Consider the following 26,574-nt stretch of genomic DNA (forward strand, 5'->3'; position numbering starts at 1 on the left):
TTGCTGTATTGTACAGTGAGTCTGCAACTTATGCAGAGGTTATGTTCCAGGGATTGTGCCTAAAGCCAAAATTGGGTATAGTCAAAACACAGTGGGTTCAATGGTCAGTGGAATGGCCAAAGTCTTTCCCCCCAGGTGCCTGCCCCTTCCTGCCCCCCTTAAAAAATAAATAAATTATTTTGTCAAGCATGTAAAGCTGAATGCACACAAGTTAAATGTGTGTACTTTGCATGCTTACTGTATAACTACCGTATAACTAATCAATAACCTTTGAGATTGTTAGATCAGCAACAATAAAGCAATACTAGTTTTGTACTATCAGCTCTTGAGTTTCTCTCTCTCTCTCTCTCTCTCTCTCAGCATTCATTTGTCTCAGGAGGCAATGGAAAAGTGCATCTTCAGGTGTGAAGTCAGACCGTTGGAGAGTTACAGCGCCTACTGTGGCTGTGGAGGCTGATGCAGAAGAGACATGTTTTATTGCAGCTGAGGTAGATGAAGGCATCTGGTTATGCTGACGCAGGTGCACCCTGAAGTTTCTTATTTCTGCACTCTCTTTCTTAATCCCCACCAAATGGATTCAGATGAATTATGTTTCTAGGCAGGGTGTCAGAGGCCTAATAGACGAGAAGAGCTATCTTTCCCAAACCATTAATTTTGGAAACCCATTTCTAGAGTTGCCATCTGGACTGGTAGGAATGCCAGGACTCTGCTTTGGAAGATGTGCAATAATAATAATAATATCCTTGAATGTGTGAAAAGTATGTCTTTCTCTCCTTCTTTCCTTCCTTCCCTCCTCACTGAATAACTCCCTCCAGCCCACACACATCTGGTATTAGGGGTTTCAAGAAGTTGTAGTTTCTAGGCAGCTTTAGATTCTTCATCTCTCCTTTTTTAGAAATGTGAATCCTACCCAGTTTTTGATATTTGAAACAATGCATTTGGCAGTGTCAAATGACATTATACTAGCCCTGTCTTTGCCAGCCTGGTGCCCTCTGTTTTGGACTACACCCCACATCAACCCCAGCCACCACATGCTGGTTGAGGCTGGTAGGACCTGTAGTTCAAAACAGCTAGGGGGCACCAGGTTGCAGAAGGCTGTGCAAGCCCATCAGATTAAATGAAACTGACCGAAAAGGAGAAGTGAAATTGACAGATGTTAATTCAGAGACTCTCAGAAATTCAGGTGGTAGCCCTAACAGCACAAGAACAGTGATTCTAACAGCATAAGTAAGCTAGCCTCCCCAATGAGATGCAAATAGTTGCCGTTGAAGGGCAACAACAACAACAGCATTTTATTTGTACCCCGCCCTCCCCAGCCGGAGCTGGGTTCAGGGTGGCTAACATCATAAAACTAACACAGTATACAAAGAACATAAGAACATAAAACAGGCAATCAGTTAATTAAAATACATCTTAAAATTAGTTCAGATTTAATGTACATTTTCAAGCTCAAGTTCACCTACATAGTTCACCCTTCCCCATTTCACCTTCACAACAACCCTGTGAGGTTGGTTAGGCTGAGAGACAATGTCCAACCTAATTCCAACCTGTGAGGTTCATGGCTTAGCAGGAATTTCAACCTTGGCATCCCAGGCCTTAGACTGACACTGTAACAACTGCTCTCAGATATTGGGCTTCGACTGGAAGACCATAGATAGAACTGGTCAGTTGATTCATGTTATTGGGGGTCAGTGCCATATCTTTTCTACAGGGTGTTTCTTTTCTACATGAATTTCCCTCCTTTTCCCTTAGTGAGCTTCCACACTTCACCATTTGTGAGTGCTGAATTAGAACGCTGGTCACTCTGATTTAAAAGTGCCAATTACTTTATAACAAACAAAACAAACGTCATCTGGACAGCATCTGTGTGACGAGATGGGTGAAAATGCATTTTGCCATTAAAATTAACAAGCAAGGAACAATGATTAAGGGTAAGTCTCCACTCCAAATTCACCAAGTTCAGCTTGAAGTTACAGAAGTCTGGTGCATAATGATCTCAGATGCAGATTTCAGGCTCTGGGCAGATTCATATGGGGAAAAGCAGTCCTTTAGGTATAGTGGTTCCAAGTCATACAGAGCTTTAAAGGTCAAGACCAGCTCTTTGGGTCTAGCAACAATTGCCCACTGGATCTGAGGTTCCCAGTTCTTGGCCTAGGGCTAAATAAATCGGTCTGGAGGCCAGGGTAGAGAACAGCCATATTCAGCCCCTGGGACCGAGGTTCCCTGCCCCTGCTCTAAATCTTGTGAGAGGAACTAATTATTTATTTTGGTGCTTCCTGTTCTGTACCTTATTTCAGCGCTACTGCTGCAGCCTGATGCCACCTGATGCGAAGGAAAACAAAAAATGTAATATTTTGTCCAAGTAAGCCAAGTCCCATTCCTAGGGATAAAGGAGTAATTTGGTTCAGGTAGGGTTTTGATTTAATGCAGACCTACCCATTGACACCTTTTGAAACAATATGTGAAACAATACACAGGTATTCATCAAAATTTGCACTTCTCCAGATTTTGTGAGCCAGTTTTCCAACAAAGTTGCATGTGCAAACATTTGTATATTAGGGGAAAGTGTGCCTAAAAATGCAAATATTCGTGAAAACTGTTTATAGCATGCATTATATTAGGGGAAATTGCTTGCAAAAATGTGTGTTTTCAGGCAAAACCTGCATTACACAAAAGTGTATATTAGGGAGAAATAGTACTTTTAATTTCTTGTTCTCACTTTGAGAAATGTCTTCCTAAGAAACAACACACAGAAGGCCCAATTAAGCATTACTATTTATCCATCCATCCATCCATCCCATTAGATTGTGCCTTTCCTCTGTGGACCTCAAGGTTGGTATATAGGGTTCTTCCCCCCACACCACACTTTATTTTCACAACAACCTTGTGAGGTACGTTAGGCTGGCAGTCACTGGCAGGGGTTTGAACCTGCCTCCCAAGTCATAGTTGGATCTTCTAGCCATTATACCAAGATATTTGCACCTATTAGACAATAATTGTGCTACCCAGTTTGCTATAAAATACCTGGGAGGGATTTATGTGGCCTAATGAAATGCTGCTTAATTCAATGAGGACACATCAGCGGCTCTTGTTTTCACCCTTCCCATGTTTAAAGTCATTTCTTCTTTGTGAGTCATCCTCACAGAAAGGGATGCTAGCTGGCTGTTGCAACAGGTTTGGTATAGCCTTGCCAATATTAGCTAGTACTCTCAAACTTGTAATTGCGTAATATTAGACTGCGGCTCAGTAATTAAAAGATGGCCTTTGAGAATTGCTGTGAAGCATGGGGCTATCAAAGGGTTGGACCGCATGGCTACTTTACTTACTAGTTGTAGCAAAGGCGGCATGCTGTAAACACGGTTAGGATAGCTGGCGCCATGCTGAACTTGACAAAGGATTTAATCCTCAGATTATTCCAGAGCGATTGCTCCTCTCACCTGCAATAAACGCTTACTGCCTAAGTGTCATGCACTGGCTGGTTGCAGAGGAGTGGTGTGAGGCACCAGCTGGGGAGACCCCAAGGGAACCCCCAGGAGAAGAAGACTCAGAGCCAGGGGATTGGTGGTGGGACGATGATGAGTATTCAGAGGGAGAAGCAGGAGCAGACTAGGAGGAGGAGGTGTTGGAAGCTGAAGAGGCAACAGGGTTTAGTGAGCAGAAAGAGGCTGGGCAGAGAGTGGTCCAGAATCAGAGGCAGAAACAGAGGTGGGTCAAGGGGCAAGGTGGAGGCAGTCTGCTGAAGAATCCAGGGAGCCTCCCCATCCTGCTGCGGCCAGCTCCCCTTCCCCCTGATCCCAGAGAACACACAGAAATGAAGAGGGCGGAGCAACAAGAGACAAGAGGGCGGAGCCTTAGGCTGCTGGGGAAGGAACTCAGGGAGGAGCCTAAGAAAGTGGTGGGAAAGCAGGGACCTGCTGTCCTCGCAACTGCCTCATTGGGGCAAAATACCTCCTTGCTGTGATCACTAGGCCTGCGCCGAGGTCCTTTTGATGGTTCCCTCACTGAGAGAAGTCAGGTTACAGGGAACCAGGCAGAGGGCCTTCTCGGTAGTGGCACCTGTCAAGGCAATAAGCACCCAGAGGACAGGATCACATTTCAAAACGACCTTGACAGATTAGAGAACTGGGCAAAAACAAACAAGATGAATTTTAACAGGGAGAAATGTAAAGTATTGCACTTGGGCAAAAAAAATGAGAGGCACAAATACAAGATGGGTGACACCTGGCTTGAGAGCAGTACATGTGAAAAGGATCTAGGAGTCTTGGTTGACCACAAACTTGACATGAGCCAACAGTGTGACGCGGCAGCTAAAAAAGCCAATGCAATTCTGGGCTGCATCAATAGGAGTATAGCATCTAGATCAAGGGAAGTAATAGTGCCACTGTATTCTGCTCTGGTCAGACCACACCTGGAGTACTGTGTCCAGTTCTGGGCACCACAATTCAAGAAGGACACTGACAAACTGGAACGTGTCCAGAGGAGGGCAACCAAAATGGTCAAAGGCCTGGAAACGATACCTTATGAGGAACGGCTAAGGGAGCTGGGCATGTTTAGCCTGGAGAAGAGGAGGTTAAGGGGTGATATGATAGCCATGTTCAAATATATATAAAAGGATGTCACATAGAGGAGGGAGAAAGGTTGTTTTCTGCTGCTCCAGGGAAGCGGACACGGAGCAATGGATCCAAACTACAAGAAAGAAGATTCCACCTAAACATTCGGAAGAACTTCCTGACAGTAAGAGCTGTTCGACAGTGGAATTTGCTGCCAAGGAGTGTGGTGGAGTCTCCTTCTTTGGAGGTCTTTAAGCAGAGGCTTGACAACCATATGTCAGGAGTGCTCTGATGGTGTTTCCTGCTTGGCAGGGGGTTGGACTCGATGGCCCTTGTGGTCTCTTCCAACTCTATGATTCTATGATTCTATCCTACTTTTAAAAGGCATCTGAAGGCAGCCCTGCTTAGGGAAGTTTTTAATGTTTAATGCTGTATTGTGTTTTTAATATGCGATTGGGAGCTGCCCAGAGTGGCTGGGGAAACCTAGCCAGATGGGTGGGGTATAAATAATATATTGTTGTTGTTGTTGTTTCTTAGAGTTCACTTCACTGACACTGGTGTTTTCATTGCCTGACTCCTGACATTCCTAACACTAAGAATGCATGCACATACACACTCCTGCAAGCCTACAGGGTCCAGGTTATTTGCTATTGAAGCCCTAACATCAGAATCTATAGGAAGAGCATAGGAAAATGCCTGCAACTGAGTCAGACCATTGGCCCACCTTGTTTAGAATTGTCTACATTGACCTGGTAGTGGCTCTCCAGGGTTTCGGGCAGGAATCTCTCCCAGTCCTACCTGGAGATGCCAGGGATGGACCCTGGGACCTTGTGCATCCAAAGCAGATGCTCTACCTCTACACTACAGCCCTTTCTTCCAGGGTGGAGAGCCTATAACTAGCAACTTTGCTGCTGGAATGCAGTAAGGATGTAGGAAGATCCAATGCTCCACCCACTTTTGCCTCTGGGCCTTCCCACCACTGGCATGTGACTCCAGAAGGTTGTCTATGGTGGCACTTGGGCTGAAAAGGTCACCCACATTTTTTTGGGGGAGACCCAAATCTTAAACGTAAGCAAGTAAAAATAATAATCCCGAATTCCCTATTGCAGTGGATTTTTCATTATATAAATTCACTTTAATAATTATATACAAACATACAAGTATTACTGGTTCCTACCCAAGGGGATTGCAGTCTTAAAATAGACACAGAAAACAAGTGGGGGGGGGAGATAGGCAAGGGTAAATTGCAGGGAAATGTGCCATTATTTCAATTACATGCACTCTTGCTTAGTTACAATAGGGTATAATCTGTTCCAAAGGGTTCCTGGAAAAGGTGAGTTTTGAGGTGGGACTATATTTATGATTTCATTCCCTCCCCCTTTCCCCCCAAAGCTATCACCTGGACTTAATTAAATGAGCATGCTACACTGCTGCCTTGTTGAGTCAGCAAAGGCAGAAATGCTATAGAAATATGATGTGTGGATGTCCTCTTTTATCTTAATGGGCATTAGCAGTCTTGGCATGTAAGCAGTCATAATCACACTAGACTATTATCTTCTCTGCTGATCTTTGTAATTGAAATAGCCAGTTTAGCTGGAACATCAATATCTTGGGGTGTCCTATAACGATAAAACCACACTTTCCCTCCCTATGGCACCGAGTCAGATATGAGCCTGGATTGTGAGGCAAACTGAAACAGGGGTTAATAGACTTCTATAACTATAACTTATATACTGGTGGAAGGGACTCAGGGAGTGCTAACGGTCCACAGATTAGGGGACACAATACTTGCCTTGCCCCGGGCACTGGCAATCCACAATATGCCACAATTAGCACCTAGAAAGCTGGCTGAGTAGACACACAGATCACTTGGTCACACCCTTCCTCAGTATTGTGAAATATGTTTCTATTTAAATTATAGTATTCTCTCCCCCCCCCCCATTTGCACCTGTATACAGTGGTACCTCGGTTTACGAATTTAATCCGTTCCAGAAGTCCATTCTTAAACCAAATCCGTTCTTAAACCGAAGCGCGCTTTCCCTAATGAGGCCTCCCGCCATCGGTGCCCTTCCACTGTTCGGCTTCCGTTCTTAGATCAAGGTAAAGTTCGCTAACATTACTTCCGGTTTTGCGGAGTTCATATACTGAATAGTTCATAAACAGGGCTGTTCTTAAACCAAGGTACCACTGTATTATCATATAAATCAGCATATACAGATTTAATGGAAACCTGTGCCCTCTTTTCTTTTTTATTCTGGTGATGCATAGGTTGAGTGGCCACCCTAGACCCTGGGCAAATCACTCTCGGTCATAAAGGTACTGCAAGAATTAATGAAATGAGAGTTCTGTAACATCATGTAAACGTTACAGATAGGTAACCGTGTTGGTCTGCCATAGTCAAAATAAAAAAATTCCTTCCAGTAGCACCTTAAAGACCAACTAAGTTAGTTCTTGGTATGAGCTTTCGTGTGCATGCACACTTCTTCAGATACACTGTGTATCTGAAGAAGTGTGCATGCACACGAATGCTCATACCAAGAACTAACTTAGTTGGTCTTTAAGGTGCTACTGGAAGGATACGCAATGTATCTGAAGAAGTGTGCATGCACACGAAATCTCATACCAAGAACTAACTTAGTTGGTCTTTAAGGTGCTACTGGAAGGATTTTTTTTATTTTGATCATGTAAACGAAACATCATGATGATGCTACCAGACATGATGCTCACTTCTCCATATTTAATGAAATACATATGTTTGTGCAATCATGGAGGAAGAGCAATTGCTCTGTTCATATGGCATTTTCATATTGAACACAAGTAGGGAATGGGGTTAGACACAACCTCCACACAGATCACACAACCTCCTCACATGCATGCAGGTAGATTCTTCAAATGAAGTCAGTTGAATCAGCGGCAGACCATGGGGTCTCACATTTCAGTGGCACCCTGCGTGACACCAAAATTCAGTGCGCCCCCACCTCTTGCCTTCCATTCTACATCATAGTTGCAGCACCCACAAGGCTCCACACCCAGTGTGACTGAACCAGTCTCACTCCCCTCAATCTGTTTCCGATTGAATGCAATAGGGATTGGAGGGGAACAGGACTATTTGGAGGGGAACAGGACTATTTGGCATGATCCTGCTACTGCCCTCCTTCACATGTTCATGTTGTAGGCCATGTTATCCACACGAGACTAATGTGGCACTGGGCATTTGGAGAAATAATAATAATTAAAATAATTTATTTGTACAACAGTTTCCTGTTTCCACAAGCAGCATAGCAAACAAATAACTGCATGCATTAAAAAATCAGGGGAATTTATTTTTATCTTTTATGTTCATTTTTTTATTTATAAATTTTCAAAATACAAACAGGACAAAGAAAGAAATCAAAACAAACAAAAAATCATTTTTAAAAAAATTACTCTGCCGTCATTAACATTAGAGATAACACCTCACATTAATCTTGAGAGAAACCACATGTTGTTTTTCTTGCAGCACGTCTACACCAATTCTTTTCTATACTTCATGATCAAAAGTCTTTATTGGCCTATGGCTCATAATTATAGTCATTCATTGCGTAGAAGCTACTGATCTTTGTACATGCTGATACTGTGTACCTGCACTTAGTTGCTGTTTAACATTACGTCAAGTAATTCTCATGCAAGGACACCTTGGATCTGTGACACCCAGGCCGTAATTCACTAGATAGCCTAAAGCAAGAAATGATTCTATGAGCCTTAGTCTAAACATCTGTAACATAATGATGCTGAGATAAAGTATACTAAAAGCCACTGTGTGTCTGCACCTGAAGGGTATAAAAGAGTGTGCTTTCTCTCTCTCCTTCTCTCCTTCTCTCTCTCTCTCTCAGTTGAACTTTGTTATGAAGAAACATGCAGGCACCAAGCAGTGTGTAAGTTGTTCTAAAAATTATTTTTAGTATTACAGTGGTACCTCGGGTTACATACGCTTCAGGTTACATACGCTTCAGGTTACAGACTCCGCTAACCCAGAAATAGTACCTCGGGTTAAGAACTTTGCTTCAGGATGAGAACAGAAATCGTGCTCTGGCAGCGCGGTGGCAGCGGGCAGCCCCATTAGCTAAAGCGGTGCTTCAGGTTAAGAACAGTTTCAGGTTAAGAACAGACCTCCAGAACGAATTAAGTACTTAACCCAAGGTACCATTGTATTTATTTTAAAAAATAATTGCTAGAAACACTCTTAATTCAGAATGAGTCCACAGGTAAAAAGGAATTTAGTAGTAGGTTTAGTTTAGTTTAGTTTAGTTTAGTTTATCATAGAACTGGAAGGGACTGCGAGGGTCATCTAGTCCAGCCTCCTGCAACGCAGGAATCTTTTGCTTGTACCTATGACTTTGAGATTAACACTCTCACGCTCTGCCGACTGAGCTAGTTTATTGCTTCACAGACACAGAGGCATCCCAAAGTGATCTACAATAATCAAATACAAGATAGCTAAGAAATTCAATACAGAATTACAAATATAAATAAAATATCCAAAAACATTCAACCGAAGAAAAGGTAATCTAAAACAGCACAAAATATTTCCCCTCTCCACAAAGGATGAAAAAGAGTGTGGGTTATACCATTGCGAGCTGCCCTGGGAGATTTTAAACTCAAAGGCAGCACATGAAATGAAATAAATGCTCACAGTTGTGAAGAATATTTTAAACTCTGACCGATGGCACTACACAAGAAACACATTACTGTGCACACCATGTTGTCTGGGGCCATTATGAATCCATCTGAATGCTGCTGTCTTCCAATAGTCTCCTTAGGCCTTGCAGCATTGCAGCCGTGCTGTTAAAATGGGGACCTGATCTCATTGCTTCTGTAGAAGCTCTCTCACTATGCCTCCATATTTCCTGCTGAAGACCTACCAGCTCTTTCAGCTCACCATTAGGTCTACCCATCTGTTTTGCACTGGAAACTGTCTGCTCTTTGCCATAATTGGTTTCAACCCAGCCCACCCATTAGGCAGTGGGGAGCTTATATGTATACTGTGGTCTCCCTTCAGACCATTCAGGACCATCAGGGATGTGATGAAGGGGCCAGGACCAGCGAACATAGCCATGCTCTCTCCCTCACAGACATAATAATAATAATAATAATAATAATAATAATAATAATAATAATAATTTATTATTTATACCCCGCCCATCTGGCTGGGTTTCCCCAGCCACTCTGGGCGGCTTCCAACAAAGTGTTAAAATACAGTGGTCTGTTCAACATTAAAAGCTTCCCTAAACAGGGCTGCCTTCAGATTTCTTCTAAAAGTCTGGTAGTTGTTCTTTTCTTTGACATCTGATGGGAGGGCGTTCCACAGGGCGGGTGCCACTACCGAGAAGGCCCTCTGCCTGGTTTCCTGTAACTTGGCTTCTCGCAGTGAGGGAACCGCCAGAAGGCCCTCGGCACTGGACCTCAGTGTCCAGGTAGAACAATGGGGGTGGAGACTTCAGGTATACTGGACCGAAGCTGTTTAGGGCTTTAAAGGTCAGCACCAACACTTTGAATTGTGCTCGGAAACGTGTCACTTTCTCTGTGAATGTAAGGAGATAAAGAAATGTGGGCCAGAGCTCTGCAAGTCTTCAGAATATTGGCTTCCATATTCAGTCACTTCAGTGTCTCTAATACTTTCAACACTAGTAGTGCCTAGTGCGCCATTTTGTGGCAAGCTGGGCCTTTCTGTGAACAAATGCTCTATTGCGATGAGCCTCCATCATAGATGATAGAGAATTTTCAAAACTGGATTACCAGAAATCAGAGAGGCTTCTGTTCTGCTGTGTTAACAATACTTTTGCGCTAAACACTGCACAGCAGAGCTGCTCTGGCATAAAATCAGAGAAATGGAGTGGAAAAAACCAGCTCAGATTATGTGTCACATTTTAGAAGAAGTGTTCTGAAAATAACACAATGGGAAGCAAGCAGTTTACAGTATAGATATTGCTATTATTTATACAATGCTGTAAACTGTGCCTAGGGCTTTATACAAATAGAAGAGAAGCATATAACTCGAAGTGTTTACAATGTTAAACTGTCAAGGAGCAAGTGAATGAATTCAGATACTATTGCTAACTCAGCTTTACATGAGCAGTGATCTTACGCATGTTTACATGGAAGTAAAATGAGCTGAAATCAGCAGAACTTATTTCTGTGCATGCCATCCTGCTGCTTACACAGTTAAGCTGCAGTTTTACACACACTTACCTGGGAGTAAGCTCCATCAGCAGTGGCGTAGCGTGGGGGGTGCAGGGGGGGGGCCGGCCGCACCGGGCGCAACATCTGGGGGTTAGAGTTAGGGGGCGCAAATCCACAGGTTACGGGGCGCAAATCCACGGGTTAGGGGGCGCAAATTACTTGCCTTGCCCCGGGTGCTGACAACCCACACTACGCCACTGTCCATCAGACATCTCTCTCTCTGCGGGGGGGGGGGGGGATGCACTGTAAATGTGTAATTTTCCTTTTGTCAATTGTTCATGCTGATCCTATAGGAAATAATCCTATGTAAACTGTATTGTAAGGCCCACCTGAAAAGTTGTATATAAACACCTTAAAGAAACACCCAACCCCAAAAATCTAACACGTAAACATTTAAGATACAATACGTAACTATAGACAATGCCATCAGCAAGCAGAATATGATAATTTCTCCACACTCAGAAGTGCAGAGACTGGTGGCTTGGGAGAGGGCTTTCTCTGTGGCAGCCCCTAAATTGTGGAACTCCCTCCCCACAGAGATGCATCTAGGATTGTCATTGCACAACCTTTGCTGGAAGACACAACTCTCTACTCTGGCCTTCGACAACTAAGGTATTCTGTTTATTTATTACTTATTCATTGAATTTATATTCCACTTTTCTGCCAAAGGCACCCAATGCAGTTTACAATGTTAAAGAACTAAAACAAATGATATTTCATTTAAAGTTGAGCAGGGGGCAGGGAGGGGACAGTCTGCCTGGAGCAGGCCTGAATTTCTCTTTGCCTGCCTACTTCACACTCTTCCTCTTCCTCTTCCTCACAGGTCAGGAGATGTACGTTGGTTGCAGGAAGACTAGTGTCAGTGTGGTTGAGTAGTTGGACTAGGACCCGGGAGACAAGAGTTCAAATCTCCTCTCAGTCATGAAGCTCACCAGGACAGCAACCATCTCTTAGCCTAAGCTACCTTGTTGTGTATGCCAACCTGAGCTTCTTGGATGAAATGTGAGGTATATATGTAATAAAACCCTGGACCCCAATTATTAGATTGATTGATTGATTAATGAATTAATGTTAGAGAGCAAGCTTCCCCACACTGCCTTTTTACATCCGTTTGCAGCATGCTCAGCTGTCTTTTGTTGCCCATTTAAAGCCCAAGGAGACAACTAAGGCCACATTCACACCATATATTTAAAGCACTATTATGTTGATGGCAATGTAGTGTGTACACCCTCAGAGGATAACCTCCAAACCATCCTAAATATCCTCGCAGAAGCTTACAGAAAGCTTGGCCTACCACTCAATAGCCAAAAAAACAAAGTGCTGCACCAACAAGCACGAAACAACCCCTCTGCAGCATCACAAATCCAACTTAATGGTGTAATGTTGGAAAATGTCAATCACTTCTTCTACCTGGGCAGTTATCTTTCCCCAAGGACCGACACTGATGCCGAAATCCAGCATCGTCTGAGCTCTGTGAGTGCAGCTTCCTCCCAACTGAAGTGCCAAGTGTTTAAGGACTTTACTGTACACTTGTGAAACATGGACCACTTATAAACGCCATCTCCAACTCCTCATAAGAAAAAAATTACACTTAACTTGGGAAGACAGGCAAACTAATGTCAGTGTACTGGAAGAAGCAAAGATCACTGACGTCGAAGCAATGATTCTTCAATATCGTTGGACTGGTCAAGTTGTTTGGATGCCTGATTATTGTTTTCCAAAGCAACTTCTCTGTTCCCAACTTAAGAATGGAAAGTGAAATACTGCTGGACAACAAAAGCTACAATTTTCTGGGAAGAGGTTGTTAAGCCTCACTTTGTGAGGGGAATAGGGGACTTCTGACAACTCTCAGCACCCTTAGCAAATCACAGGTCCCAGAATTCTCTTGGGGAAGCCAAATGGTTATAAGAGTGCTTTAAATTGTTCTAAGTGTGCTTTAAAAGAAACGTGGGGATATGGCCATATTATTATTATTATTATTAAATTTGAATACCACCTTTCATGTCAAGAAATCAGAGCGGTTGACAGCATAAAACTACAAGATACGAACACAAAATACATCATCAAAACAGGAACAATAATAAAACAAATCATAGTAATCGGCTCATAGAAAGGGCCTCAAAGGGGGAGGGGGAGAAAAAAAATGTGGTTCACAACAGAGGACAGAATAAATTTTGCAAAAGATATTTTGCAGGTATAATTCAGCATTGAGACGTCTGAGAAGCGGTCTGGCTCCGACGTAGGGCTCCTCCACCTTACATACCGGCTAACAGGTGTCCAGAACTGGGTGAGGGTTAGATGAGGTGAGTTTTTAATAGAAAACCCCCCCATTGGAAGGGGAGGCTGAAAGGGCACGCAGGCGCACTGCGTCCATGGGTCTTGCACAGCGTGCTGCGGAAAAAGTACCTTTCTCTCAGCGGGGAGAACTCGCCTCTGTATATGTTAATAAGGCGAGCCCGCCTCGTGCAGCCTCATTGGTGCCGGAGGAAGGGGCGTGACCGGATATGTAAATAGAACCCGGCGTTTTGAAGATGGGAGGAAGGAAGAGACGCGCGAGGGGGAGGGGGGAGCAACCGGCATTTTTCGTAAACGGCGGAGAAGGAAGAGGCGTGGCCAAATCAGGCACAAAGTGTAGCCGGGGCGGGGAGGCGAGTCCAACCAAGAGGTGGCGGGCGTGGCTAGCATGCAAATCTCAGTCACGGCGCTTCCTGATTGGAGGAGAGGCAACGGAAGGGTTGGGCCATGTTAACGAAGGCGTTCTCTCCTCCGAACTTGCCCTCCCTCCTCCCGCTGTTCGCTAAGCCCCTCCCCTCGGTTTAAAAGTCGCGGCGCCTGCGCAGTAAAGGCAAACGAGGACTTAGTCTGTTACACAACTGACTGTGCTGTTTGAGGGGGCTGCGTTCTCCCTTCGGCCTCAAGACTTTGCCTGCTCCCCAAGCTCTCTTGCGAGGCTTACCCCTTCCCGCCCCCGCCCTGCTTTACAGGCATGAGTGGGGATCAGCTGCACAACGACTCCCAGGTAAGGGGCGGGGGGCTCCTACTCTTACTCTTAAGGGGGAAGTGGATGGAGACCGAGGCCTAAAGTTCCTCTGGAGGGGAAAAATTAAGATACCCCCCCACTTTCAGGTGTAGGGGAAAGAGAACCCTTCACCCTCATAACTTAGCCCCTTCCCATAAATATCGGGAAGGTGTTTTTTGCCTCAGCTTCCTCAAAAGCAGGTATTTCCCTTCTTAATAGTGGAGGGGCGCTAAATAAAGAGGGGTTTTTTTTGGGGGGGGGGCTTCTTTTCTCTGAGGAAGAGAGCCTCATTGCTTTCAGTTCCTACCGGAATTATTTGGCTGCGGCCCTTTAATAGTAGTTAGGCCTTTCACCTTATTCTTTCTCTCTCTGCTCCCCCAAACCGTCGCATCCCATCAGACCCCTTTGAGGGGTGACCCCTTTTGCCTGCGGAGAGTCACACCTTAATCTCTCGCAGGGCTTCTTTCAAATTGCCTGTAGACACTGTGTCTATAATCAATCATCTCCTACCCCCCCCGTCATTTCTCTGAACCCGAATCTTCCCCAACTCCTTCCAGAAAGAAGGGGGGTTTGGGGGAGGGGAAATTTGGGGGTCCCCCCTCCTCATTCTCGTTTTCTCCCCTAGCGCTTAGAGGGCACGTAGGGCCCTTAAATGGGGGGGGCGGTGCGGGAAGGTTGAGGAAAAATCCTACTGGGAATACTGAGCCACGCACGAGGAAAAAGAAGGCAATTAAAATAGGATGGGAAAACTTTGGTGGGGTGGGGAAAGTGAGGGGGGATCTCTATTTGCCCCCCTCGCTTTTGCTAAGGGGTAACCCTGAATCAGTTTTTAAGGGCCACCGGGTTGATTCCTCAGCTCGGCTCGTGTTTTGCCTTGAACAGGGCAAAAACGCGTGTGTGATAAAACCATACCCAGGTCCTGTTTTCGTAAAAAATATATATGTATTTTTTCCTCTTTCCTTTCCCCCCCATAGATCGATCCAGATTTCCGAGCGAATGGTGAGTGCCTGGTCCCTCTGTACTGGGGAGTGGGTAGGATTTGCCCTGCTTTCTCTCCTTTCTCCCTCTCTTTCCCCTTCTCTTGTATTACTGAGGATGGTAAAGGACAGACATGGCGTCCCAGAGACTAAGTCCCGTCTCCTCGCTCATCGGCCCCATTGTTCCCATCGAGCTTCCTAATACTCGGATATCATAGGGCCCTCAGCCCATCCGACCCCATTTCTCGGTAGTGAGGGCAGTGGAGACCCCAAATCCGGTCTCGCTTGGTTTTTCGGAAGCCCTCTTGGGCTCCGATTCCCCCCTGGAAAGTCGCCTTGTCGACGGTCGGGACTTAGTCTCTGCGCCATTTTCTTTTTCTGTCTCTTCCCTGTGTGTGTCTCTTTCTCCTTTTCCTCCTCCCTCGAGCTGCCCATGAGAAGCCTCCTGCAGTGAAAACATGCGATATAATCACCACCCTAGCTCTAAATATTCTCCCCGAAAAGGGAAAACCGTCATTTTTGTTTGCTTGCTTTTGTTTTGTTCTTTTAAAGCTTGGTTTAGTTTCCTCGCTGCCTTTTTATTCCCACTTCGTCCTTTTTTTCTCCTCCCCCAGTTCTGTTTCTTTCAAAACCTTCCCCTGTAGAAAGGTGGTTGCAACATGTTGCTCTTAAACTGATTCTCCATCCATTTGAATACACAGCATATTTTAAGATCTGGATGCAGGAACAGGGATTTTATTTCTGGATTTTAAAAACAAGCAAAAATAAAACAGCACAGGCAGTTCTAGAATTGTATTCGGTATCACTTTGCTAAAGTTTGGTAGCTGATGGTGTATGTTTGTGTTCAGTTTATAAAAGCTATTGATAATGGATATATTGAGAGGTTTTTTAAATTAAAAAATCTGTTGTGTGGGGGGATTATGATTTTGCTATATATGCCTTTGTCACTGTTGCATAGCTTTCCTCTTCTTTTAAAAGGAGAAAATAGGTTCTGGGGGAAGGGGATGTAGAGTTGGAATGACATATCTGTCAGAAAATGCCAAGATTGCTTCTCCCACCTTTTGAAAGGTGATTTCACCTTGGCTTTTAACTCCTGGGGGCTTTATGATACTGGCTGTCTTGCTTTCATGAAACATTGCAGTGTTCTGCGTAACATGTTTGCATACTGGATTGACAGCAGGTTCTCTATCTTCTGAATTTCTGCTCCTGTATAAGGAGTATGAAGTCATCTATGATTAAGAATATGTGTTGATGTAATGCAGGTATTTCTCCCTGTATGTTGAAATATCTCTGCTAAGACCTTTAGATTTTTCAGAAATGTACAAAATGTGCAGAACCTCCCCAACTGCTAAGAAATAAGCACTAATATTTTTAACCACTCTGTAATGGTCATCCATTGACTAATACATAAAATAAAAATATCAGTGGTTGTATTCTATAGGGATTAGAAGTTCAGTGTTAAGACTGTGCTGAAGATGGGGTTTGGGTTTGAATTACAATATACCTGTAATTGTGTTGAATCTTTTGGCTTCTTGCCCTATTCTGACTTCTTTTTGAAGTGTGTACTGAACAGGTCTATCTCAAGTGTCTGGTTACCTTGGGCACCTAAAACTTAAATGCTGCCTTAACATAGTGGTGGTCTCTAATATTTTCAGTCTTATACTTGGGAATTAGAAACATTTTCCTAGCCTGGGTATTTATTATTTCACAAACAAGTAATGTTTATCACTAAGTAAAGTATGAAGATGGCTTTGGAGGATGGCTTTTCTCCCCTTTTGTTGACTCCAGCCTTTCTTTAGTTGTTATTTCACTGCAATCAGCCACAGGCTCTTGATTATTCTTCAAGAAATAACAGTGTCAATAGTCACATCCTTTTTGACCTTGCCACTAAGACTGTACTTGCCTTCATGTCCTTTTTTTACTTACACTATTGTGTTCCTGACTTCTGAGTCAGAATGTTGAAGTTAGAGTCCTAAATGTCCATTTTTATTCCAAGTAAAGCAGTGGAGAAGACATAGAATTAACCCCATACAAAGCATCTTTAGTTCAATAGATCTCTTTATACTGTAGTTAACAAAGTTTGCTAGTTCCACTTGTCTCCCAGATCTTCCATTCGTGTAGCTTCAAGCACACAGTTCTAAAAATGTGAAAAAGTGCTTAAACAGAAAAGTAGTGAACTGTTATTGTCTATTCATATTTATTTAAAGGCACTGATTAAAACTACATATCTCTGTTTATTGAGTATGTAATGACCATATGTATTTGATGAAGGCAGCCAGTTTGGGGTAATGTACAGCTGTGCCACCATGTGTGAATTGTTTTAGATATCAAAAGCTAAGGAAAGAATAGTAGAAATTCTCAAGTTGATGGGAAACACCCAGTGAACACTACTGGTTTAATGCATAGTATTGTTTCCTGTGAACAGAACTAAATTCATGCATTAGTATGGTTTGGGAAACAAAGTGCTGTCAAGCATAAGTTTGGCCTGCCATGGACAGTTAAGTATCAATACCTATCCTAACCAGATTGTCCTTGTAAACATCTGCTTAGGTACTTCTGTAGAATAAATCTGCTTTATGCTTCATTTTGGTACTTTATTTTCTATAAACTTGTGACTTTCTTTTATTTTTTCTGTGCTTAAGCACCATCTATAAGCACTATCTTAAGCACCATGTGTAAAAGGGTCTCCTGTTCATAATTTTCAAAATAATTCTCCTGCACAAATGCAGCAATTGAATAGGGCCAATTCAAAGAGCCAGTTTAACCATTCAGGTAAAGTATATCCCATGGCTTACTATTTCAGAATGCAGCAGCAGTAGTAGTACATGCTGATATGCTCTCATCAGAACAACCACACCACTTTCCACATAGAAAATTAACATGCCACAGTTAAGGTTAGTTTACATGTACTCTTCTCTTTGACATTCAGAGGGTGCATTCAGATGTCATTCACCCAACTGCCTGGTGCATGGTGCAGCTCAGATAGGGTTGTAACCATGTGCTTTTGCAGATTTTTGAATCTGCCTATGATGGAAAATAATTTTCCAGGGTAAACCATCCAGAAATTGCAGTATAAAGTGTAACCAGAACTAGCAATCCCATACTGCTTTTAAGAAAATGTTCTTTTTATTTTTTTTAAAAAAGTTTTCAGTTACAATATTCACTTCTATTTTTTTACATCAGGCTTTTGCCCCCCCCCCTATGCAGACCTGTTAGTCATCTTGTAGCTGTATTTTATCCCAAGACTTGATAGCTTGGAGGATTGAACTCATGTAATATTACTCTGATACAGAAATGAAGACGTTGCATGCTTCTGAAAGCAAGCAACTTAGTTTAATGAAGAAATGAACTTGTGTGATATATTTTCCAACAGTTCTATGGGTTTGAGGCTCTCAATATGAATTTGTATGTTTGGCAGAGGAAAATTGTGTGAACGATGTTGTGTCTGTATTGAAGACTTAAAATCTGTTTCAACTTGCTAGTTCTCCCACCACTACCAAAAAGTGTATATGTTAGACAATGCAAAACATAGCTCTTTTCTTTTTATACAAGTAAAGATTTTTAGCTATGGTGGGTAATTACTAAGAAACAAAAACCCTGGTGCCTTACAATAAACTTTTTGTAGCATGTAGAATAGGATTTTGCTTTCAACATTCCCTCACAGGCTTGCATAACAAATCTTCAGTAAAATATATCATTGAGTAAGCTTTTGTTTTGGTCAATGTGAGAATGTATATTGGTAGTAAGAGAGATTAGAGGCCTACATCTGTGGAATAGCAGTGAAATATGTTGTGTAGGCTTGAGGACAACTTTACAAATCTCTGGCTTGTTAGATGGGAACTTCTCACCGAAGTACATTTGCTTCCTCAGAAATAAGTTTTGAGTCGTAATAGAATCTGCAGTAACACCACAAAAATGTTTCTATATGACAATTTTGGTTCAACTCTATTTCTCAAAATGCTAAAGTAGAAGAATGACTTTTAAATATTCAAGTCTAATAACATTTACAAATGGCAGAATCTACTAGATGCATGAAATAGCTTAAGTTTTAAGCTGTTTGAACTAGCGATTTGTAGTAAACAATAGCTAAATAAAAAAGGAGAAACTTAAATTCTAAAACATCACATAGGTTAGTTTAGTCAATCAACCTCCAAGGACTATGGTTCTAGTAGCAAGTGTTCTGTTTAATGTTGCCAGGAAACAAATGACTTTGGGAAATGTCAGCTTGTTCTTATTTTCCTGTATCAGCCAATTATTGGGAAACCTGTTCCTTTCTAATATGATCTGTGAACTCCAGGTATGGTAAGCCAAATAAACTCAAGAATAATAGGGTTTGCAATTCTGATCTTCTCCTCTCTCTAGGTGTGGTCTCCTTAGTTTCCTTTTATCTGTCTCTGCAGATGAATTAGCATGTGACCTTTGGCAAGCTGCTTAAGTTCTTTGCCTCAGTTCTTCACATTTAAATTGTGGATAAGCTTAATCTGCAGTCTAAGTGAGTAAAAATATTGAAGATCTTGAAGATCTTTGGTTGTAGAGCTCATTGGCTGAATGCTTGGCAGTAGCCCAAATTAGCATTTTTTATTATTAATTCTGGCTAGTGTTGCAACTTCTCCGGTCAGAGTTCCCTGTTGAAAAAGATTTCCAAAGATGAGATAGAAGTTTGCATTATTTCCTGTTTTTGGGCAGCTTTGATATGATTTACTTGAGCTGATTATGAATTGTATATACATTATCATTATCTTGTACAGTTCAATGAGATACTGTCCATACATTTTCCTTCATTTTCTGAAGTAAATATTTGTGTACCATGTTTAAAGAGAACCCAACCATTCTTCAGTCATTCCAATTTCTTCTGTAGTGCTATCAGTTACAAAATGTAGCATTAATAGCACTCAACAAGACCATACAGAACTTGCATGTCAAACAGCAGCTTATGCAGCTGCAAGCATTGGTTTTGAAACTGAGTGTCAGATTTTCATGTCCTTACACTGAAGAAAATCTGTGCTTTGATATTATGTACTTGTTTACAATAGTGTTACAGTGGTACCTCGGGTTACATACGCTTTAGGTTACAGACTCCGCTAACCCAGAAATAGTGCTTCAAGTTAAGAACTTTGCTTCAAGATAAGAACAGAAATCGTGCTCTGGCAGTGCGGCAGCAGCAGGAGGCCCTATTAGCTAAAGTGGTCTTCAGGTTAAGAACAGTTTCAGGTTAAGAACGGACCTCCGGAACGAATTAAGTACGTAACCTGAGGTACCACTGTACTGCAGTAGTTGTAGCTCCTACTGTGTGGTATTATCTAACAGTTTTATAAAAACTTCTGTGTTCAGCATTGCAAATGATGCCATTTCTTTAGTGAACTGATTACACTCAGGTTGGCTCAGAAATGTGCTCCTCATCCTCAGTAAATAATTGTGATGGGCTGTGGGAGTACAGATTGCTTCCAAGAGTCACATTTGTTGAGTAACTGTTGTTGATGTGTCCTATTACTTGATCTCTTAGTGTCTTTTGATATCATTGACACTTGGTCACTAATAGAAATTGGAGCCACGCATAAGCAAAATTAATACAATCATTGTGAATTGTACAGAAGGACGATAAACACTCGCCTCCAGAATCTTGTTGCCTTCATGTATTGCTTATTAATGTATGAATCCACAAATCAGTTCCAGTATGGTATAATTCCCTCTTCTCCCCCAGCATGCGGGCACTCATCTTTGCAGGTCTGCTGAACTTTGAAGGTGCTTCAGATGCAGTACAATTTTGGAGATAAGTCCTTGCTCATCTGCCTTGTTCTGCTATTGTTCCATCTATAAAAAATGTTGGTGCACAGTCCTTCTTGTGCTTCTGGCTAACTGGGTAGTGCTTTTTCCTGGTCAGTGGCTGCTGAAAGCATGCTCAAGTTTTTGTTTGGTTCAGTTTGACCTACTGCTCCACTGAAAACTAGTATGCCTGCCTGCTTACTGAGAGGGCTTATAAAGGAATAACATTTTGTATTATTTAATGTTTATTTAATGTTTATATAATGCAGGGTCGTGCATCTGTATGTCCACAAGTACTTTTGCCTCTTCATCGTCAAAAGGGAAAGTATTTTTAAAGTCATGTGAGTGGTTCTCTGCTGTATTTTCTGTTTTGCTTTGTAGAGAGGAAGTAGCATTTTTCACTGAGGTGGGCTGAGATCATCTGATGGATGGAGCAAATGGTTTTAGGATGATGTTTACTGTTATGTTTAGTTAACCAGTTGGGGTAGTACCTTGATTGGGATGATTTGGTGCCATCTGCACCCTGCCCCAGCTAGTGAATTGTAAGTGTGCAAGTCATTCAGTGCTAGCAGGCAGTGAAACCATCAGCTCTAGTTTGGTTGCCTTGGCAATGTTAGTGTGCTCTCTCTTCTCTCCCCACCCCCCAAAGAAAGAAAGAAAGTGCAAGGTCATGGCTTGGTTTTCCCTCAATAAAGTTGCCATGAAGCCAAATCTGATTGGCTATTTGATGCTGCAGTGTCATGTTCATTACATGATCCCTGATTGACTGGGATCACACAGCAAAGAAAGATGTGATGGGCTTAGTAACAGATGGGTAGCCGTGTTGGTCTGCCATAGTCAAAATAAAAAAAATTCCTTCCTGTAGCACCTTAAAGACCAACTAAGTTAGTTCTTGGTATAAGCTTTCGTGTGCATGCACACTTCTTCAGATACTTCTTCTGTGTATCTGAAGAAGTGTGCATGCACACGAAAGCTTATACCAAGAACTAACTTAGTTGGTCTTTAAGGTGCTACAGGAAGGAATTTTTTTTATATGGGCTTAGTAAATAAACAAAAGTGGTGCCAAAGCAGCAGCTCAAGGAAATAATGGCTGTTAACAGGTAACATTTCATTTCCCCTTTCCCTCACTTCCAAGCTTTCTTTCCACTACTGTCTAGTGTGTTTAGGTGATACAAGGCCATTTCATAGTGACTCATGATTTGATGTAAGCTGCAGTCGGCCAGCTAGTGATAAGAACAGTTTGCCCCCCCTTTAATCCATATTTGTGAGATCAGAACATATGTTAATTTCAACTGTTCAATGATAAACTTTTAGAAATGCACAAGTATAATGGGTCAATGAGGAACTAACTGAACATAAATATCTTAGTGGCCAAACCCCGCAAGGGAGATTGCAGTCTAAACAGTAAATCAGAATTTACAGAGTTTCCAAGAGCCATCTTTAGCTCAAACAAAGCTACATACAAATTCAAGTATTTGCATAAGAGCAAAGAGTACATTTGTACCTTCAGGCATTTTTGGGGGGTAGCCCACTGGATTTTGTTCATTTTCCTAGTTGCACTGTCAGCATGAAGTGTGGAAATTACAATATATACTTGACATGTAATTCATGTTAACTGTTCTATTAATTTCATTGCAGAATAATTGTGCAAACCAGACAGTGTTGTTGGCATCTGCATCACTCTCTTCTTAGTTGTTTTTTAATGAGAGCATAAGCTCCTAAGAGAAGAGCTATTTTGTATTTTGAAAATAAAGTCTTATGAAGATCAGCACAGGTCTTTTTCATTCATTTTACAAATTTGGCTGAAACTGATTGTTGTCTTAACAGACTTTAAATCTGCTGCCTTAGTAGGGTTCTTACAGCCTATGTCATGAAAAATGAATATATAGTGTTATATATCTTTTCTCTCCCTCCCCATCTCTTATGGAGTGTTACATATATCTTAAAGAGAGCTTTAAATTGCACATTCAGATCATGACACTTTAATTCTACTTGATTTGACAGGAACAGCAGCATAGCTAGCATAATTTTCTTTTGGCATGATGATTAGTTGGGATATTTAGCTATGTAAGTGTTGAAATGTGTCTTGTCCTCATTAAGATACATACAACCTAGAAGTTGTTTTACACTATTTTTAATGTAGAAGAGTGGGTAATACATTTAAATAATAATACTGTAGTATAGGGGTTCATTTCTGTGATAGTTGTTGCTATGTGAATGGTGCCATGGACCCCTGGGTGGGTTATGCAGCCCTCCTGGGGTTCATGGACTTCCAGTTGTGGGAACTACTGCTGTAGTTCATCATCATCATTTCAGTTAGTTGGGTGAAATTTAATTCCCAAGGTAGCATGTGTAGGGTTGCAGTTTGGTGGGATAGTGGTTTTTCTTTTTCATTGTTGTAAATTTTCCAAAGGCAACAATGGACTGATAAACTGTTTACAATTGGGTAGTCAGAATTAATGACAGAAAATGCTCCTTCCTCATATCCTTGGTGATTTGTGTTAGGAATGTGTGGTTTGTTGGATGGGGGTAATTTTCAACCAGTGGATTCATCTGGACTTGGTAGGATCTGGAAGGTCTGAGCAGTTACCAAACTTCTTCAAAACGTGTAACTTTGGCTGCCTCTTACGTTACATTATAATGGTGGTGTTGCACTTCTGTGACTCCCACCTAGACAATACCCTAGAAATAACTTATCATAAGAGTTCTATAATGTATCTACACTTATAGTGATTTAAAGTATCCTGGTTCTGGTTCCCTTCCAGCAACTTTTTGAACTTTGGCAAGGCATTGGGTGTTTCTCTCAGATTTACACATAGAAATGTAATGCATGAACTGTGTGTCTTGTATTCATATTAACATGATACCTTCTGATTTTATTACTAGATGTTTCACAGATTTTGAGTCTCGACAAAATTAGAAGTTTGTCTAGATACACATTGTACACTAGATAATGTAAAGTGCAAGTATGACAAGTGGTGCTTGAAAATATGTGCATCTTGTAGGCTCACTCATCAAAGAACTAGGAGAGGCTACAACCCTTGACTGAGGGCACATTTGGTTATAAACCCAGGTCTATTACTGTGTAATGTGTGAAACAGGCCTTTGCCTAACAAATGAGAGCCCATTTCACTCCCATAATTATATAACTCATTCAATTTTCTTTGTGTTATTTTGAGGGTCACTTAATGCAACACAATTTAAATGGGTGCTTGTTGCAGACCTGCTTTATGTGCCTTTTGAAACGAACATGTTGTCAGCCTCTGTACAAGGTGACAAATAAGATGCACCAGTGACACATGATGCAGGGAGCTGCAACTGGCCCAACTTGCATGTTTTGACAAATGAACGTGAAGATGCGTATTCACTTCAGATATGATATTGGCAAGTATACAAAGCAGCTTTATAAGAAATACACTTAAAAACAAAACATATAAAGCAACCCTTTTCAAGATCTTTTCTGGTCAACAAATCACTAGGCCCTAAATGGGCAAATTTCAAAATTTCAAAATTCACATAATTCGACTAATGAGGCTCCCCTGATCACAATGGACCTACTTAAAAACCCCCACTAGTACTCTAGAATGCTCACATCCAATATTTGCTGTTTTGAAAACTAGACCTTTTTGGTTTTATGAATATATTGAGTAGTGAAGTAAAGAGAACAATCTTTGTGGTTCTGATACCCCAGAGAAACAAGTAAGCAAAGTTTGTGCTGTTTGGTGAAATGTCAGCGTCAGGGTTTCCCATCAGATGGAAATGAAAGAGCAAAGATAAGGTATGCAAGGGAGCACAAGAGAAAAACAGCAAAGAGGCAGTAAGGAGGCTTTCAGAAACCTCTAAAAGCTTTATCACAAACATGCAGTGAAAATATTTTGTCTCTTCCAAACACTCCTTAGATAAAGGCCAAGTTGCCGTATGTTCTTGTGAAGAATGTATATTCTAGGAACCACCTACTTTTAAGCTTTTTAAGTTGTAATCTCAGATTTAAGTTGTATCTGCATTCCCCCCCTTCTTTCCCTCCCCCTTTGATAGGCTTGTAAGCACAGTGTATATATTGAAATGGTGTATATATTGGAGCGCGTGTATGGTGTAGTGAATTTTTTTATTTTTGGTCACAGATGTTTGGACTGTTTATGTACAGCTGCATGTAGCTAAGGAGAAACTTGAACAAAACATGCATAATCTGTGTATTCGCCAAAGAAATATGATTAGAGACCCTTGCTGGGGCCTGTTTTTGATGCATTTATTTCCATGAGACTTGATAGCTTTATTTCCAAAAGTAGTTAGCTCTTGCATAGTTTGAGAGGTGAGCTAAAAAATGGTATCAGAAATAATTCCCTGAAAAGATGGTTTTATTATTAATGTAGAGCACTTGTGACTAGCCCTTCATTCAAAAGGTCTCAAATGTAAAAGCAAAATAGAAAAAAATAGTCAGACGCAGAGTAGTATTCTACTAACTCATCCTGTTAGTGCAAGGGTTACCACTAGCACAGTAGGACTCCCCCCTCCTGTCCCTGTGTTTCCTCCACACCCTCCCCAGATCTGCTCCAGAGGATTGGGGTAACCCCTAGTACAGATTAAGAGGTTGCACAGAGGAAGGGGAGCAGACAAGGTTCTGTTGTGCAAACATAAACTATGTGCAAGCAGAACTACTTAGTGCAACATTGAATACAACCCTTGTTTTTAAAGTAGAATATCATCAAAACAGTGACTCATGTATTGCTGCAAAGAATTAAACATTTCATTATCAAACTGCCAAAGACAGGGTAAATAAAAATGTCTTCACTTGACATCAAAACCAGTAATGGTGGTGAGGTGGGGCACTGCAGGAAGGAAGGTACCTTTAGTGGGAGATAACTCCAGAGTTGGGACCCTACAACAGATAATGCTCTTCCTTTGTCCCCTCAACCAAGAACCTTGGTGGGGACTGCAAACCAAGTCACCTTTCCTCCCCCCGGCTGGTAGTAGAGGAGGCGCTCCTGCAGATATTTGCCCATTTAGGGCCTAGTAATTTGTTGACCAGAAAACAATTGGGCAGGACGAAAATCTGGAGTTGCGTGTTCACTAGAGTTAGCACATGTTGGGGCACAAGCTTGACTATAGGCAAGAGGGGCCACCATTACAGAACTGCATAGCACCTGTCAAAGGAAAGCATTTGCTCATCTAGTTAAAATTATATGGATACGAACATCTGGTAGAAAACAGTATTGCAAATACTAAAAAAATATAAACTTGTCTGTCTGTCAGTCTCTGCAGCATAGTACGTTGTTTTCATGAGAGGACAAGGCAATTCATTTCCCTAATTCATGCCCTTGAGAATATAATCAACCTTTTCTCTTTAAATAGCAAACTCCTAAGAAAGAAGTTGTCTACGGTTCCTTATTGAGGTGTGTGAACATTTCTGTCGTCATGACATTGAATGCTTGTTAAGGCTACAAAGCTGTTAAAATTATTTGCCAGAGATTTGCTGTGTTGCGCAGATTTGAGCTACTAGATGACTAAATATAGACCAGTTCCTGCCTCAAGGAAAAGAGAGTGTACTTGCAGCCTCACTCAAAGCATCTCACTTAGGTGTATCACATGTCTTGCTAGATCACACCTGATCTCCTTTTCCAAGAGATGCCTGTGTACTTGAATTGCCCTAGCTAAAGACATGTTGCTGGCTCCCCCCCCCCCACTTATCTTCTTAGAGGAGGAGCCTTCAACTTCTTCAGACCCAGGATCCACTATTGACCCAAACATACATTTTTATTTTTTCTTACCATTATATTGGTTTCGTGGTAGGCTTGTTGTTATGCCTTAGATCATGCCATAATCCACACCCACCAGTTGAATTAGAGGACATTAGCTATTAAAGAACTAGCAAGATCTTGGGAAAGATCTAACCCAGGCACCCTCAAATTCTGCCCTCCAGATGTTTTGGGACTACAACTCCCATCATCCCTAGCTAACAGGATGATGATGGGAATTGTAGTCCCAAAACATCTGGGGAGGGCCGAGTTTGGGGGTGCCTGATCTAACCATTATGCTAAATATAATTACT

At 41.9% G+C, this 26,574-nt stretch overlaps 1 protein-coding gene across 1 annotated transcript in view; it reads left to right on the forward strand.

The window, feature by feature from the left end:
* Positions 1-13,605: 13,605 nt before the first annotated feature.
* The window catches only part of TOP1 (DNA topoisomerase I), a 72,983-nt gene continuing 60,014 nt past the window's right edge, over positions 13,606-26,574 (forward strand). Inside the window, exons 1-2 of the mRNA XM_082225978.1 lie at positions 13,606-13,788; positions 14,763-14,787. Coding sequence (XP_082082104.1) covers positions 13,756-13,788; positions 14,763-14,787 — 58 coding nt within the window. The 5' untranslated portion in view covers positions 13,606-13,755. The remainder of the gene's footprint in view (positions 13,789-14,762; positions 14,788-26,574) is intronic.

The sequence above is a fragment of the Podarcis vaucheri genome (genome assembly GCF_965113315.1).
Source record: "Podarcis vaucheri genome assembly, chromosome: 6".
In the NCBI taxonomy this organism is placed as follows: Eukaryota; Metazoa; Chordata; class Lepidosauria; order Squamata; family Lacertidae; genus Podarcis; species Podarcis vaucheri.